This window comes from Eriocheir sinensis, chromosome 7 (assembly GCF_024679095.1).
Source record: "Eriocheir sinensis breed Jianghai 21 chromosome 7, ASM2467909v1, whole genome shotgun sequence".
Lineage (NCBI taxonomy): Eukaryota > Metazoa > Arthropoda > Malacostraca > Decapoda > Varunidae > Eriocheir > Eriocheir sinensis.
The window spans coordinates 3691772-3707188 of NC_066515.1; the positions used below are offsets into that span (position 1 = coordinate 3691772).

The window sequence follows — 15417 nt, forward strand, 5'->3', positions numbered from 1 at the left end:
TCTGGGTCCTGACCTACTTTTGATCCTCCTCCCCTAATCCTCTGCAGCTGCTTTCTCAACGCCTCGTAATCCGCCTTCCTGAAGTCTGGTGTTAATGTGTTGTTACTGCTGACTCTGTCTTCCCATTTAATATTAAATCTAACCTCCCTATGATCACTGTTACCTAATGAATTCCCAACCTCTATGTTGCTTATTATGACCTATATTAGTTAACAATAGATCCAAGATATTTTCCTCCCTCGTAGGTGCTCTAATTAACTGATTAATGACACTATCCTGTATTACATCTAACAATTCCTGCACCTCCTGGTCTCCTGCTATAGTATCCCAGTCTATGTTCCTATAATTAAAATCCCCTATTACGCACACATTTCTATATCTTGACGCCCTACTAAATTCCTGTAAAATGGGTTAGCTACTATTCCTGTTAAGGTTGGGCGGTCTGTATAGTACTTCTATGACAAGCTTCTCTTTCCTACCTATTGTTTCTACCCAGTGGGATTCTGTATTGCTATCTACCTTGACTGAGTTGTTAATGACACACTTAGGATTGTCCCTGACGAAGAGTTCAACCCCACCCCCCTTCCTGCCTATTTTATCTTGGTGGAATAACCTATACTTTCAGTCTCTGGAGAAAGTGCCTCTGTCTGCTGTATTTTCCCATGACTGTGATTGTTATCATATCAAATTTATCTACGCACGCCTTCCCCTGTAATAATCAATCTTACCCCTAATCTTACACACTTAGACCTACCTCTTGCTTCACCCTGCGACTGCTATCAACTCTATTACATTCCTGCTATCACTAGATATTACCACCGTAGATCCCCTGTTACCTACGCTAAAAAAACTGCAGGGCCCCAATCCACGTTCGAGGGAATCAGACAAGATCTGAACTCCCTCTCGCGAAAGGTGAGCCCCGTCCCTCAGGTGTAGGTGGTTCTTGGCATAGAAATGGTCCCAGGTGTCGACAAATGTCCATCCATTGGCCTTACAATAATCTGCCAACCTGCAGTTTAAAGCAATAGCCCTGGACAGCCACAGCCCCTCGAAAGAACCCCACACACCACAGGAATCCCGGCCTTCCCCGAAACCCTCCGCAAAGCCTCCCTGAAGCGTCGCAGAAGCTGCTCGCTACCTACCCTGCCTATGTCGTTCCCTCCCACGCTCAAGCAGACGGTGGGTTTGGCTCCCTCGCCTGTCACGCATGCCTCTATCCTATCGCTAACATCCCCAATCCCCGTCCCTGGAAAACACACCCGGGTCCTGCGCTTCCTATCTCTACCATAGAAGGCCCTACCTAAAAACCTAACCTGGCTATTTCCAACAACCAAACTGTTACCTCTGGGCAGGGATTTGTCATCCTGCTCTTCCACTGTTTCCTCCTCCCGTGGCTCAGAGAGACCCTGGAAGGAGATACGGCATTCCACACCCTCAGGAGTGGACTTCTTTAACTTCAGGCGGCTCCCATGGTTCTCCACCGCCTTCCAGCCCCCATCTTCAGACGGTGTACTACGTACATCGCTTGTCTGAGGACCTGCTGGACGTAGAACTCGATTTTCCTCCTTCATGGCCTCCACAGTCTTCTCCATCTCTTCAACTCTCTTCAAGAGAGAACTCACCAACTCCAACTTACCACCGTCAGTCACCCCATCGGCCGCGTCTCCACACTCCACTGTACCACCGTCAGCCATCCCACCGGTCGCGTCCCCACACTCCACTGCACCGCCGTCAGCTACCCCACCGGCCGTGTCTCCACACACCTCCCTCTCACTCCCACCAGACACAGTCAACCCAGAGCTAGCTAGAGCACGTTCGTACAGCTTGAAGACCTGAGGTCAACTGCCTATCATCCTGACAAATAAAAGTCATGGAAAAAAACTTGTCACGATTCCAACCGTGACACTCTCCCTCCCCTGTGACTGTTTCTTCCCAAAGTGCGGTTCCTTTCGACCGACCCTCTTCTATTCAGGAAGGAAAATTTGACCCTGCAGACGATTTTCTTAAACGCTTAACCCCCCCCCACCCCCCTTCCAGCTCCTCTCTCTCTCTCTCTCTCTCTCTCTCTCTCTCTCTCTCTCTCTCTCTCTCTCTCTCTCTCTCTCTCTCTCTATATATATATATATATATATATATATATATATATATATCTCACACACACACACACACACACACACACACACAGAGAACGCTGCGCAGTCAGGCTTCACGGTCTGACAGGGCGACGGTTCGAGCCCGCTCAGGCTGGATTCTTTCTGTTGACTAGGAGTGGCTACTGTCCCCCCTTGAGCAAGGGGGATGGGTGTGTGTGGTGTGTGAGGTCCTGGCAGTACCCATATATCGACGATAAAGAGCACTTGCTCATGTCGGGAGGGTACCTGCTAGCGATTACGAGTCCAACACGTGATCAGGCCCTGGTGGTGAATTACATCTTTTTTCTTTAGCTTCCTTTTGTTGAAACAAAATCTGGCTCATGTAACACTTAGATTTTAAGTTTATATCATATTATTTACACTTTTCCTTTTACTCCGTCTCCTCTTTTTGAAATTATTTAATCGTCTTATTACACATCCTTCCTTCTTCCCGTTAATGTTTTTTTCTTATTAATCCCTACCTTTTCCTCCTCACCCCTCTTTCTGTGTGCTTGCTTCTCCCTCCTTTCATGGTTTGGTGGGGAGGGAAGAGCGGAGGGGACGAGAGGAACAGGTGAAACAGGTAAAGAGGTTCACCTGACTACCATTCCCAGGGAACCATAACTGCTAGGCAGGTAAAATAGCGGTCAGGGAAAGCAGCCTCTTTCATGGGGGGGGGGACGGTCACCAGTATCATGGATTTTCGTTTCCTTTAAATAATTCTGCCTAAGTGAACATATATAATTCTATGTATATTTACTTTTGTGTGTATTGTCAGCAGTGTGTAATCATCAATATTTATTTTTCTTACAATAATGGATTAATATTTTAGTCACAAGAATATCGTATTTTTTTCCTATAAACTCATTATTGTTAATTGCGTACCAACTATTATGATAATTCTTTCTGCAGCATTATTTTATTTGTATTGGAGGTGAATTCTGCACTCTTCGAGGTTGATTTTCTATCTTAGACTTTTTCTGTGTTTTCCGTTTGTTCTTTACTTACATGTGTTTGTTGCCTCCGTGATATGTGGCGGCGGGCTTCCAGAGTACACGTGCCATTCTTGTGCTACCTCCCTCCCTCGTGGCGAGGGAGTGCTGGAGAGGCTTTCAGTGTAATCTCTCTCGATCAGTACAGTTGTACGCAGTAGACCAGAGTAACACGTTGTAGTTTTCTCTCACTGAATACCAAGCCAACTATCTGACTGAGACCTAGATTACCAACACCTCTCTTCCCTTCCCCGTGCAGGCGTGTGGCGGCGCGTGGAGGCCGTGGCGGGGCGTGAGGCAGTGCTGCCCTGCGAGGTGGGTAACTTTGAGGCGTCAGACATGGTGTACGTGGTGCTGTGGTACAGGAACGGCGAAAAGGAGCCCATCTACAGGTAAGACGGTGCGGCCTCGACAAATGTTATAGCAAAGAGCTGGTGTAGAGGTGATGACAATGGTTATGTTGATGGCTGTTTGAGTAGTAGTTGTGGTAGTAATAGTGGTAGCAGTAATAGTAGTTATAAGTGGTAATAGTAGTAGTAGTTGTTGTTGTTATTGTTGTTATTACCGAGCTAGTAGTAATGGTGGTAATAGTAATAGTAGCTGTAATAATAGTATTATATACAGTATAAATTTTCATCATAAGTGGTGCAAGTAGAAAATTGTAGTTGTTGTTGTTATTGTTGTACTCTTGTTGTTGTTGTACTGTTGTTTGTGGTGGGAACAATTAATCTTTCCAGAGTGGTGTGATTAACGCTGAAACGCTGCTAATGAAAACTGGATACATTAATGAAATTGGCTTAATTTGACCTACTTCATGGGACGTGTGTGTGTGTGTGTGTGTGTGTGTGTGTGTGTGTGTGTGTGTGTGTGATCACGAGTTAGACTCGCATTCGCCAGCAGGTACCCTCCTGACGAGAGCAAGTGCTCATTATCGTCGATCTCTGGGTACTGCCAGGACCTACCACACCACACATCCCACCCCCCTTGCTCAAGGGGGGACAGTAACCACTCCTAGTCAACCGAAAGAATCCGGCCTGAGCGGGGCTCGAACCGCCGCCTGTTTGGCCGTTTTAAGCCTAGCAGCGCCCTACCGAGTGTGTGTGTGTGTGTGTGTGTGTGTGTGTGTGTGTGTGTGTGTGTGTGTGTGTGTGTGTGTGTGTGTGCCCTCCAGCCATCACACGTCAACTTAACGACCGTGGTTAGTCAAATACTCGATGTCTCAGTGGGAAACATAATTTTATATTTCATCAAATACCATCCAGTTTTAGACTTGCAACATAGATTTAGATTCAAAATTCTTATTTGTTTTGCATATTAACAGGTTAGAGTGACATTTTCTTGCTCTAGCGGCCACCAGAAAGGCATCGTTCATCATCACAAAAGAGTTGTAATACTGAACACTTCAGTTCTATGGTTATTGTGCAGCCTCTACGTGAGGACAATTTATTCCAGCGATCCGCCGATTGTGGCCGCATTTTGGTGTATCATGCTAAGGCTCAAAAGCTGTAGAGTTGTTTGAACGCAACTGTCATCGTAAATCAGCTGCAGGCTGTTTCCCACCCCTTCGGGTGCAGAAATAGAGGACACCAAGAAGAAAGATGCGGTATTTTGAGGTCGTGGCTTCCATGTAACCCAAGTCACGGGAGACGCTTTCCCTTGTAAGGCAATACAGCCATTTAGGTGAAAGCCGTGAAACAAGGGTGTGTCTGTGTGAGCACGTTGAGGTGTCCCGGAGCAAAAGAGTTGCAAAAATACTTCATGGAATGATTTACTTTACTTGCGTGACCTCCATCCGCGCCAGACCTTGTGTGGTCGGCTCAGCTTGCCTGTCTGGCCTCAGTCACCTGGAATGTTTAAGGCTTTCACCGAAGTGAGTGTGGTGTGCCCGGCGGTGTGCTGCACGATACTAAGACATAATTTTTAGGCCTTAGAATAACTCTGTCTTCTCAAATTCCAAGGGAGAAACACATGCTTACCACCACTGCCAACACCACCAGCAACAAGAAAACTCGATACAAGGTCGCTGAACAATATTTTCTCGAGTAATAATTTATGTGTGCCGTCGATGAAACAATTCCCGTCCATTGTGGCGTGTAAAATTACATCCACTCAGGAGGAGATAAGACCGTCGCTTCCAATCATGTTAAGAAAGATCAATACAACAGGTCAAGAAGATTCGGCAAGTATTATGGTTCCGTTCTGCTTTAATTTTAATAAGAGAATGACACAGTGTAAACCATCTCTCTCTCTCTCTCTCTCTCTCTCTCTCTCTCTCTCTCTCTCTCTCTCTCTCTCTCTCTCTCTCTCTCTCTCTCTCTCTCTCTCTCTCTCTCTCTCTCTCTCTCTCTCTCTCTCTCTCTCTCTCTCTCTCTCTCTCTCTCTCTCTCTCTTTTTTTTTTTAGCTTTAGGGTCACTATCTAATACTTTATCTTCTTTGTCGCAATTTTGTATTATTTCCAGTCCAACCTGCATATTATTTCTCACCTCCTCCTCCTCCTCCTCCTCCCCCTCCTGCTCCTCCTCCTCCTGCTCCTCCTCCTCCTTTTCCTCCTCCTCCTTCTCCTCCTTCTCTCCTTTTTCCCTCTCCTCCCTCTTCTCCTCCTCCTCTTCCTCTTCTTCTTTTACTGTGGTTTATTTTTTACTCACTTATTATTATTCATACATTATTTTTTCTGCGTTTTTCTATTCAGCTTTCCAGTTTTATTTGTTTTCCGAATATTTACACGGCGTTTCTGTTTGCCTCGTTTTTTTACCAAACAATACGTACCTTTTATTATCAGCCATCCCTTTTTGTCTTGCATTCGTTTTATTGCTTCTTGCCTCTGCTTTGTTACCCACCTCTTCCTTCTTTCTTTGCTTCCTTCCTTCCTTCTCTGAGCCACCACCAATAAGAGTCATGTACCGCCACCACTATCTCCCTCACCACCACATCACCACCACCACCATTACCACCATCGCCATCACCATCACCACCACTACCATCACCTCTTCACACTTCTTTCTTCTCAGTGATCTGCTTCATTTTCCCACGTGACCTTTGAAGCTTCGCGGATCAGATATTCTTTTTTTTTTTTTTTTTTACAACAAAGGAGGCAGCTCAAGGGCACACAAAAAAAGAAAACAATAATAAAAAAAAGCCCGCTACTTGCTGCTCCTAAAAAAGAGACAAAAGAGGTGGCCGAAAGCAAGATCAAATACCGGAGGAGAGATGTCCTGATACCCTCCTCTTGAAAGAGTTCAAGTCGTAGGCAGGAGGAAATACAGATGAAGGAAGATTGTTCCAGAGTTTACCAGCGTGAGGGATGAAAGAGTGAAGATGCTGGTTAACTCTTGCATAAGGGGTTTGGACAGTATAGGGATGAGCATGAGTAGAAAGTCGAGTGCAGCAGGGGCCGCGGGAGGGGGAGATGCAGTTAGCAAGTTCAGAAGAGCAGTCAGCGTGGAAATATCGATAGAATATAGAAAGAGAGGCAACATTGCGGCGGAATTTAAGAAGACTATCAGTATGAGGAGGAGAGCTGATGAGACGAAGAGCCTTAGCCTCCACTCTGTCCAGAAGAGCTGTGTGAGTGGAGCCCCCCCACACATGAGATGCATACTCCATACGAGGGCGGACAAGGCCCCTGTATATGGACAGCAACTGTGCAGGGGAGAAGAACTGGCGGAGACGATACAGAACGCCCAGCCTCGAGGAAGCTGATTTAGTAAGAGATGAGATATGAAGTTTCCAGTTGAGATTTTGAGTTAAGGATAGACCGAGGATGTTTAGTGTTGAGGAAGGTGATAGCTGGGTGTTGTCAAAGAATAGGGGATAGTTGTTTGGAAGATTGTGTCGAGTGGATAGGAGGAGAAACTGTGTTTTTGAGGCGTTGAAGGACATCAGGTTCTTCTTGCCCCAATCGGAAATAATAGTAAGGTCTGAGGCTAAGCGTTCTGCAGCCTCCAGCCTAGAGTCGTTAAGTTCCTGTAGGGTGGGTCTTCTATTAAAAGAAGTTGAGTAATGCAGAGTGGAGTCATCGGCGTAGGAATGGATAGGACAGTTCGTTTTGGAAAGAAGATCATCAATGAACAACAGAAAAAGAGTGGGAGATAGGACAGAACCCTGTGGGACACCACTGTCAATAGATTTAGGGGAAGAACAGTGACCGTCTACCACGGCAGAAATAGAACGGTTAGAAAGGAAACTGGAGATAAAGGTACAGAGAGAAGGATAGAAACCGTAGGAGGGTAGTTTGGAAAGCAAAGATTTGTGCCAGACCCTATCAAAAGCTTTTGATATGTCCAGCGCAATAGCAAAAGTTTCACCGAAACGGCTAAGAGAGGATGACCAAGAGTCAGTTAAGAAGGCTAGGAGATCACCAGTAGAACGCCCCTTGCGGAACCTATACTGGCGATCAGATAGAAGGTCAGAAGTGGAAAGGTGCTTTTGAATCTTCCGGTTAAGGATTGATTCAAAAGCTTAAGATAGACAAGAAAGTTAAGCTATAGGACGGTAGTTTGAGGGATTGGAGCGGTCACCCTTCTTAGGCACAGACTGTATGAAGGCATACTTCCAGCAAGAAGGAAAGGTAGATGTTGACAGGCAGAGGCGAAAGAGTTTGACCAGGCAGGGTGACAGCACGGAGGCACAGTTTTTAAGGATAATAGGAGGCACTCCATCAGGTCCATAAGCCTTCTGAGGATTGAGGACATAGAAAACATCATTTTGAAGAATCTTTATAACAGGCATAAAGGAGTCAGAGGGGGGATGGGTAGGAGGAATATGCCCAGAATCGTCCAGAGTGGAGTTTTTAGAAAAAAGTTTGAGAGAAGAGTTCAGCCTTAGAGATAGATGAGACGGCAGTGTTGCCGTCAGGACCGAGGAGTGGAGGGAAAGATGAAGAAGTGAAGTTGGAGGAGATGTTTTTGGCTAGATGCCAGAAGTCACGGGAAGAGTTAGAGAAAGCAAGGTTTTGGCATTTTCTATTAATGAAAGAATTTTTGGTTAGTCGGAGAATAGATTTGGCACGATTTCGGGCAGAAATGTAAAGTTCATAATTAGCATCAGTTTGAAGGCTCTGGTACCTTTTGTGAGCTACCTCTCTATCATTGACAGCACGAGAACAAGCGTGATTAAACCAAGGCTTTTTAGCGTGAGGAGTAGAGACTCTGTGATGCGCTGAGCTCACACAGAGGGGTCTCTATCCTGGAAGCAATAATCATTCCACGGGAAATCGGAAAAGTACATCCTCAGGTCGTCCCCCCGAGCTGAAGCAAAATGCCAGAAGCATCGCCTCTTCGGTGGGTCCAGAGGGTGTACAGGAGCGATAGGACAGGATGCAGAAATAAGATTGTGATCGGAGGAGCCCAACGGAGAGAACAGTTTGACAGAATAAGCAGAAGGGTTTGAGGTAAGGAAGAGGTCTATAATGTTGGGCCGGTCTCCAAGACGGTCGGGAATACGTGTAGGGTGCTGGACCAACTGCTCTAGGTCGTTGAGGATAGCAAAGTTGTAGGTTTGTTCACCAGGATGGTCAGTGAAAGAGGATGAAAGCCAAAGCTGGTGGTGAACATTGAAATCTCCTAGGATGGAGATTTCAGCGAAGGGAGAGTGGGTCAAGATGTGCTCCACTTTAGAATTCAAATAGTCAAAGAATTTTACATAGTTGGTAGAGTTAGGTGAGAGATAAACAGCACAGATGTATTTAGTAATAGAATGACAATGAAGTCTTAGCCAGATGGTAGAAAATTCAGAAGAGTCAAGGTCGTGGGCACGAGAGCAAGTGATGTCGTTGCGGACGTAGGCGCAACATCCAGCTTTGGATTGAAATTTAGGATAGAGATAGTAGGAGGAAGCAGCTTGCAGTCACCCCTTTGTTGACCTCATTGTGGGTCGTATTGTGCCGGGGGGTAAGAGAGCCTCAAATCCGGCCCCTCGGAAGGTGAAACTTTTCCGGTAAATCCCAGAGCGCATGGTGATAGTTTGCCAAGGTGCTGCGTCTCCTGTTTTTTTTTTTTTTTTTTTTGAGGGGTCTTTCTGCGGGGGAGTTTAATGAGCGGAAGCTGTGGAGAGAGAGAGAGAGAGAGAGAGAGAGAGAGAGAGAGAGAGAGAGAGAGAGAGAGAGAGAGAGAGAGAGAGAGAGAGAGAGAGAGAGCATATAGGATAGCAGCGGAGAAGAAAGATGAGAAAAATGAAAGAAGAAAGGAAGAGCAGAGGAGAGAGGATAGGAGTGGATATGATAGGATTTGAGAAGCAAGGAAAGGAAAGGAAAGGAAAAGAATGACAAGGTGTGTATTTTCCTTACTTATTTTTTTTCTCTCAAAAAGATTCCGAAAAATATAGTCGTCTAATTGTGGTGGTAATGGTGATACAGCAAACATCTTACAGGTTTAGAGACCAGTTAATCGTATTTACCCTTAATACTTTTGTACCTAAAGTATGAAGAAGCATAATATTTTTTTTTACAACGAAGGAGACGGCTCTTGGGCAACAAAAAGTGTAGAAAAAAAAGCCCGCTACTCACCGCTCCCATAGAAGGTAAATATTGCATCAGTAAAAATACCTGTATTGCCAGGAAAAGATGTCCATATATGAAGAGGTATAAAGCTAAAAGAGGAAAGGCGTAACATCTCCGAGTCTCCAACATGCAGGCATTAAAAACGGCATACTGAATTAAGCCTTCAGGAGTCAATAAGAAAGAAGAAAAACAAAACGTATGAACGTGTAGCCTCTGGTGCTGGAAATACTGTCGCAGGGAAAGTGAAAGCATGAAAAATAAATTGGAAGTAGTGTGCAGTGAGGAAAAAGGACAAGTTGACCATGAAAATAAAGATGAATATGCAAAGCAAAGCAAAATATTCCAGCCGTAGAGTTATTACAATAAAAAGGAAGTAAATGTGTTTTGTAGAAATAAAAAAAAGACAAACGAAAGAGGGTAAAGAAAGCGACTCTGCAGCATAAGCAAAAGAAAAGCAAAAGGATAAATAGAGGAAGAAAAAATACTATGATATTGTTGTACACAAGTAAAAAATTAATCAAAAAACTGCAAAAAAGTAAAAAACAAAAACAAAACTATACTACAATAGAAAAGGAAACAAACTCAAGAGAATCTAAAAATAAAAAAACAACAATTTATAGTAGAGGTGAAGAATCTGAGGAGACAGGAATATGCAAGGGTAGAATTTTACAATAATGAAAACAACAATGATACTGAAGAAAAAAAATGTCCGCTATTTGATTTTTTTTTACAGCAAAGGAAGCAGCTCAAGGGTAATAAAATAATTGATGAGAAAAAAAAGCCAGCTAATCACTGCCCCTAAAAATGTGAGTATAGAAGAGTGGGCAAAAGAGAGATCAATTTCGGGTGGCGAGGTGTCTCTATACTCTTCTTTTAAAAGAGGTCAGGTCGTTGGCAGGAGGAAATACAGACGATGGAAAACTGTTCCAGAGTTTACCAGTGTAAGGGATGAAAGAATGAGAATGCTGGTTAACTCTTGCAAAAGGGATTTGGACAGTATAGGGATGATATAAAGTAGAAAGCGGGGTCACAGAAGGGGGGGAGGCATGCTGTTACCAAGTTGAAAACATCAGTCAGCATGAAAATATCAACAGGAGATAGAAAGAGATGCAACCTAGCGGCAAAATTTAAGAGACAGAAGACTGTCAGTAAGAGGAGGAGAGTTGATAAGACGAAGAGTCTTTGATTCCACGCTTTCCAAGAGAGTTGTTTGTGCGGTGCCCCCCCAGGGTCGGACTGGCCTATGTGCCCGTGTGCCAATTGGCACATGGGCCCACCAAGGTACATGGGCCCCTGGACCTATATTTTATTTTGATATTTAAGCTTATCTGGGCCCGGGCCCCCTCCAGGCACTAGATGGCACGGCCCCCTTAAGCACCCCAGTCCTACTCTGTGCCCCCCCACACTAGATGCAGACTCCATGCGAGGGCAGACAAGGCCCTTGCATATGGATAGCATCTGGGAAGGGGAAATGAACCGGCGTAGACGATACAGAACGCCCAACCTGGAGGAAGCTGATTTAGTAAGAGAGGAGGTATGAAGCTTCCAGTTGAGGTATTGAGTTAAGGATAAACCGAGGATGTTTACTGTAGAAGAATAAGAAATAATTATTTGGAAGATTGTGTCGAGTTGACAAAGCAGAAATATATCGGCCAGAAAGAAAACTGGAGAGTAGAGAGAAAAAAATACAAGGAAGATACGAATAAAGATGACAAAAAACACAGCAATGGTACGAAGCTAGAAAAAAAATGAAGTTAACAAGATGATGTACCTTTAATGATAAAAGAAAAACAAAATATTGAGAAAACATATTACCAGGAATTAAAGGGAGGACAAAAAACATCAAACTAAACAGCGTCGTGGATAGCGAAAAACAGTGTAGTGTGAAGGAGAGACTACACCAACATAAAATGAATAGTAGAAGTAATAGTGAATGAAATAATAAAAAATAACAAATAATAATAATAATAATAATAATAAAAATAATAATAATAATAATAATAATAATAGTAGTAATAACAATAATAATAATAATAATAATAATAATAATAATAATAATAATAATAATAATAATAATAATAATAATATGAAGAAGAAAAAGAAAAGGAATAATTAAGAATAACTGAGAGCGTTTGGGTTTCCGAGGCAGCCACCAGTCTTAGAACCATACTCTTCATGACACGCGTAGGTCGGGGAGTGTATGTGTAAAGGGGTGTTGAGATGGTATTGTAGTGTTTGTGTGATTGTGGTTTAAGATCTTTAAAGGTTGTAGAATGTATCGATTGCATGTACTGTACGTTGGTATGTGGGTCAAGTGCTGTATTTGACTTGTAGTGTTCCTGTGAGGGTTTTCATCGTGGTTAGTGAGTGTATGTGTGTGAGGGGGAGCTGGGGTCATGGTGTGTTGTGTGGACGAAGGAGAACGTGTTGACATTTATATGAAATAAACATATACGTCTCCGTTGAAAGCATACAGGAAATAGTATACATGGAGAGTATGCCTAACACGCTCCCTTGCCATGATATCTGTATAGCATTATCCACTAAAAAAAAAGAAAATATTCGTAACATTCTTAGTTCAGTATGTGACGGAAATACGAAAATACGGAGCAACAGCATCTCGAAAAGTGATGAGAAAAAATAAAATTGTATATACACAATGATCTTGACTGGAAACAAATGAACACAGTGCATCATGACCTCCCTGGAATAGAATTAATAAACACATGAACTATACAAAATCGAAGCTCTATTATTATTATTATTATTATTATTATTATTATTATTATTATTATTATTATTATATTCATTAATGCTCAGGGCACACTGCAGTAAGTAGCTTCGTGCCCGTTAAGAATGCATGAGTCCTTGACAGGCAAAATAAAAAAAAAGTATAGCTTGTTTCTGCTAGGAAGCGGGGAGCACCATAACTTATTTAGCATAATATTTACATAAAAGTTTTGTCGAAAACCATAGATTGCACAAGAGCTTCGTGCATATGATGGTTTATAGAATAGTGGAAATGCATTTATATTAATTGCCCTTGCGACGAACCTAAGGGAAGCCTGAAATACTGAAAGAATATCGTTCTTACACACACACACACACACACACACACACACACACACACACACACACACACACACACACACACACAAACCTGGTATTTCTTGCAGATTTTTTTATTATTTTTTTTATTTGCGTGTATGTCCCTCATTCCATATGAAAGTGCAGCTCTTCGAGGAAGCTCACGTTTCGCTGCATTTCCCGGAGCGGCGGCGCGGCGCTACATCGCCCGGCACACAAATCAAGCGTTTAAATGCATTCCTAAAAGGTTTCCCGTGGGTGTGAAAATAGTGTGACTTGAACTGCCTCCCGGTGACTTTACGGTGATAAGAATTTAAGGGAAATATGGAATATAATAAGAAAAATAAATACTAATATGGCCCCTTATAAATCACGGGAGAACACAAATATGCGTGTACATTTATGTGTAGAATCCTCATGATGGTGTTTAAATGAATACGGTCTTTATCTAAGGCTCGTGATGTTGGAAGCGTTTTACCATTTAGTTTTATTTGTGTTTGTGTGTGTGTGTGTGTGTGTGTGTGTGTGTGTGTGTGTTCTTGCCACCATCTATCGTCCACTTCAAGGTTCATTTACGTGTTTGTTTCTCGGTCTCTTTTTCCCTTTATCCCTTTTTACCTGTTACAATATCAACAACAACAACAACAACAACAACAACAACAACAACAGCACTAGTAAAAACAACAATTCTGGAGTAGGTGGAGTCGAAGGGCGGTTAATCATTATCATGCAGCGCCTCATTCCCATCAGAGTCTTGCATTAAATTCATCATCATATAAATCACAATATTAAGAGCAATTCTCAGTCGCTCTCTTCGCCAAGTAATAAAAAGCTAACGTGAGTGTATTAAGTGTGTTCTCGGTAGTGTAATGACGAGACTCGAGGACAGGGAATGCAAGACGCAAACCTTCTGCTAATTATGATTTTGATGAGTTACAACGAGACGCTATAATGACTTGCTTGCATCAAACACAATCCACAAAAATAAATCTTTTTTTTTTTTCCATTGTAATTCAAACACATACTGAAAACCAGGCTGAGATACATATTCAAGCCCCTTCATAGTCAAGTTAAAATTCTTACTTTTTATTTTTTATACTGATTTTGATATCGTCCTAATGGCCCATTCTTTTTTTTTTTTTTGTCCGTTTCCTCCACTCCTTCACCTTTATTATTTTTTTACAGGAAGTAGACAGTTCAAGGGCGTAAAAGAACAATATTAAAGAAAAAAAGCCCGCTACTTACTGCTCCTGAATAGAGTACAGAGGAGTGGCCAAAAAGAGAGGTCAATTTCGGGAAAGCTCCTCTTGAAAGAGTTCAAGTCGTAGGCAGGAGGAAATACAGATGAAGGAAGATTGTTCCAGAGTTTACCAGCGTGAGGGATGAGAGAGTAATGATGCTGGTTAGCTCTTGCATAAGGGTTTTGGAAAGTATAGGGATGAGCATGAGTAGAAAGTCGTGTGCGGCGGGGCCGCGGGAGGGTGAGAGGCATGCAGTTAACAAGTTCAGAAGAACAGTCAGCGTGAAAATATCGATAGAAGATAGAAAGAGAGGCAACATCGCGACGGAATTTAAGAGGCAGAAGTCTATCAGTAGGAGGAGGAGAGCTGATGAGACGAAGAGCCTTAGACTTCATTCTGTCCAGAAGAGCTGTGTGAGTGGAACCCTCCCACACGTGAGATGCATACTCTATACGAGGGTGGACAAGGCTCTCTGTATATTGATAGCAACTGTGCGTGGACAGAGTGCTAAGGCCCTTCGTCTCATCAGCTCTCCTCCTCCTTCTGATAGTCTTCTACATCTTAAATTCCGTCGCGATGTTGCCTCTCTTTCTATCTTCTATCGATATTTCCACGCTGACTGCTCCTCTGAACTTGCTAACTGCATGCCTCCCCCCCTCCTGCGGCCTCGCCTCACACAACTTTCTGATCAAGCTCATTCATATACTCTCCAAACCCCTTATGCAAGAGTTAACCAGCATGTTCACTCTTTCATCCCTCACGCTGGTAAACTCTGGAACGATCTTCCCTCATCTGTATTTCCTCCTGCCTTCGACTTGAACTCTTTCAAGAGGAGGGTATCAGATTTTTTTCATTATTGTTTTCTTTTATTTTTACGTCCTTGCACTGCCCTATGCTGTAAAAAAAAAATTACTGCCTAAATGTTTATCTGTTCAAGGCCTGCTCTGCTCGTGTCTTTGATATATATATATATATATATATATATATATATATATATATATATATATATATATATATATATATATATATATATATATATATATATATATATATTTACCATAATTATTATTTTCACCTCTCTACCTACTGGTCTACTTACAACCAGGCTATTTATTGTTTTCTGCAAAGGCTACTCTACAACTCTTGTCTCTGTATATAATTATTGGTTTTATTGTTGTTTTTCTTTTGTGTTGGTGTGTCTGTCGAGTGTACCGGCAGAAATGTTTTGATGTTATTTTTTTTTCTCTCACTTTCACTGTGTGTGTGTGTGTGTGTGTATGTGTGTGTGTGTGTGTGTGTGTGTGTGTGTGTGTGTGTGTGTGTGTGTGTGTGTATGTATGTGTGTGTGTGTGTGTGTGTGTGTGTGTGTGTGTGTGTGTGTGTGTGTGTGTGTGTGTGTGTGTGTGTGTGTGTGTGTGTGTGTGTGTGTGTGTGTGTGTGTGTGTGTGGAGGTGAACCTTTCCACACC

The 15417-nt window shown here is 42.8% G+C and overlaps 1 protein-coding gene across 1 annotated transcript in view; it reads left to right on the forward strand.

Annotated features, from left to right (window-relative positions):
• The first annotated feature begins 3382 nt into the window (after nt 1-3382).
• LOC126992516 (nephrin-like) overlaps nt 3383-15417 on the forward strand; it is a 142017-nt gene continuing 129982 nt past the window's right edge. The window contains exon 1 of the mRNA XM_050851270.1: nt 3383-3516. Within this exon, the coding sequence (XP_050707227.1) occupies nt 3464-3516 (53 nt within the window). The 5' untranslated portion in view covers nt 3383-3463. The remainder of the gene's footprint in view (nt 3517-15417) is intronic.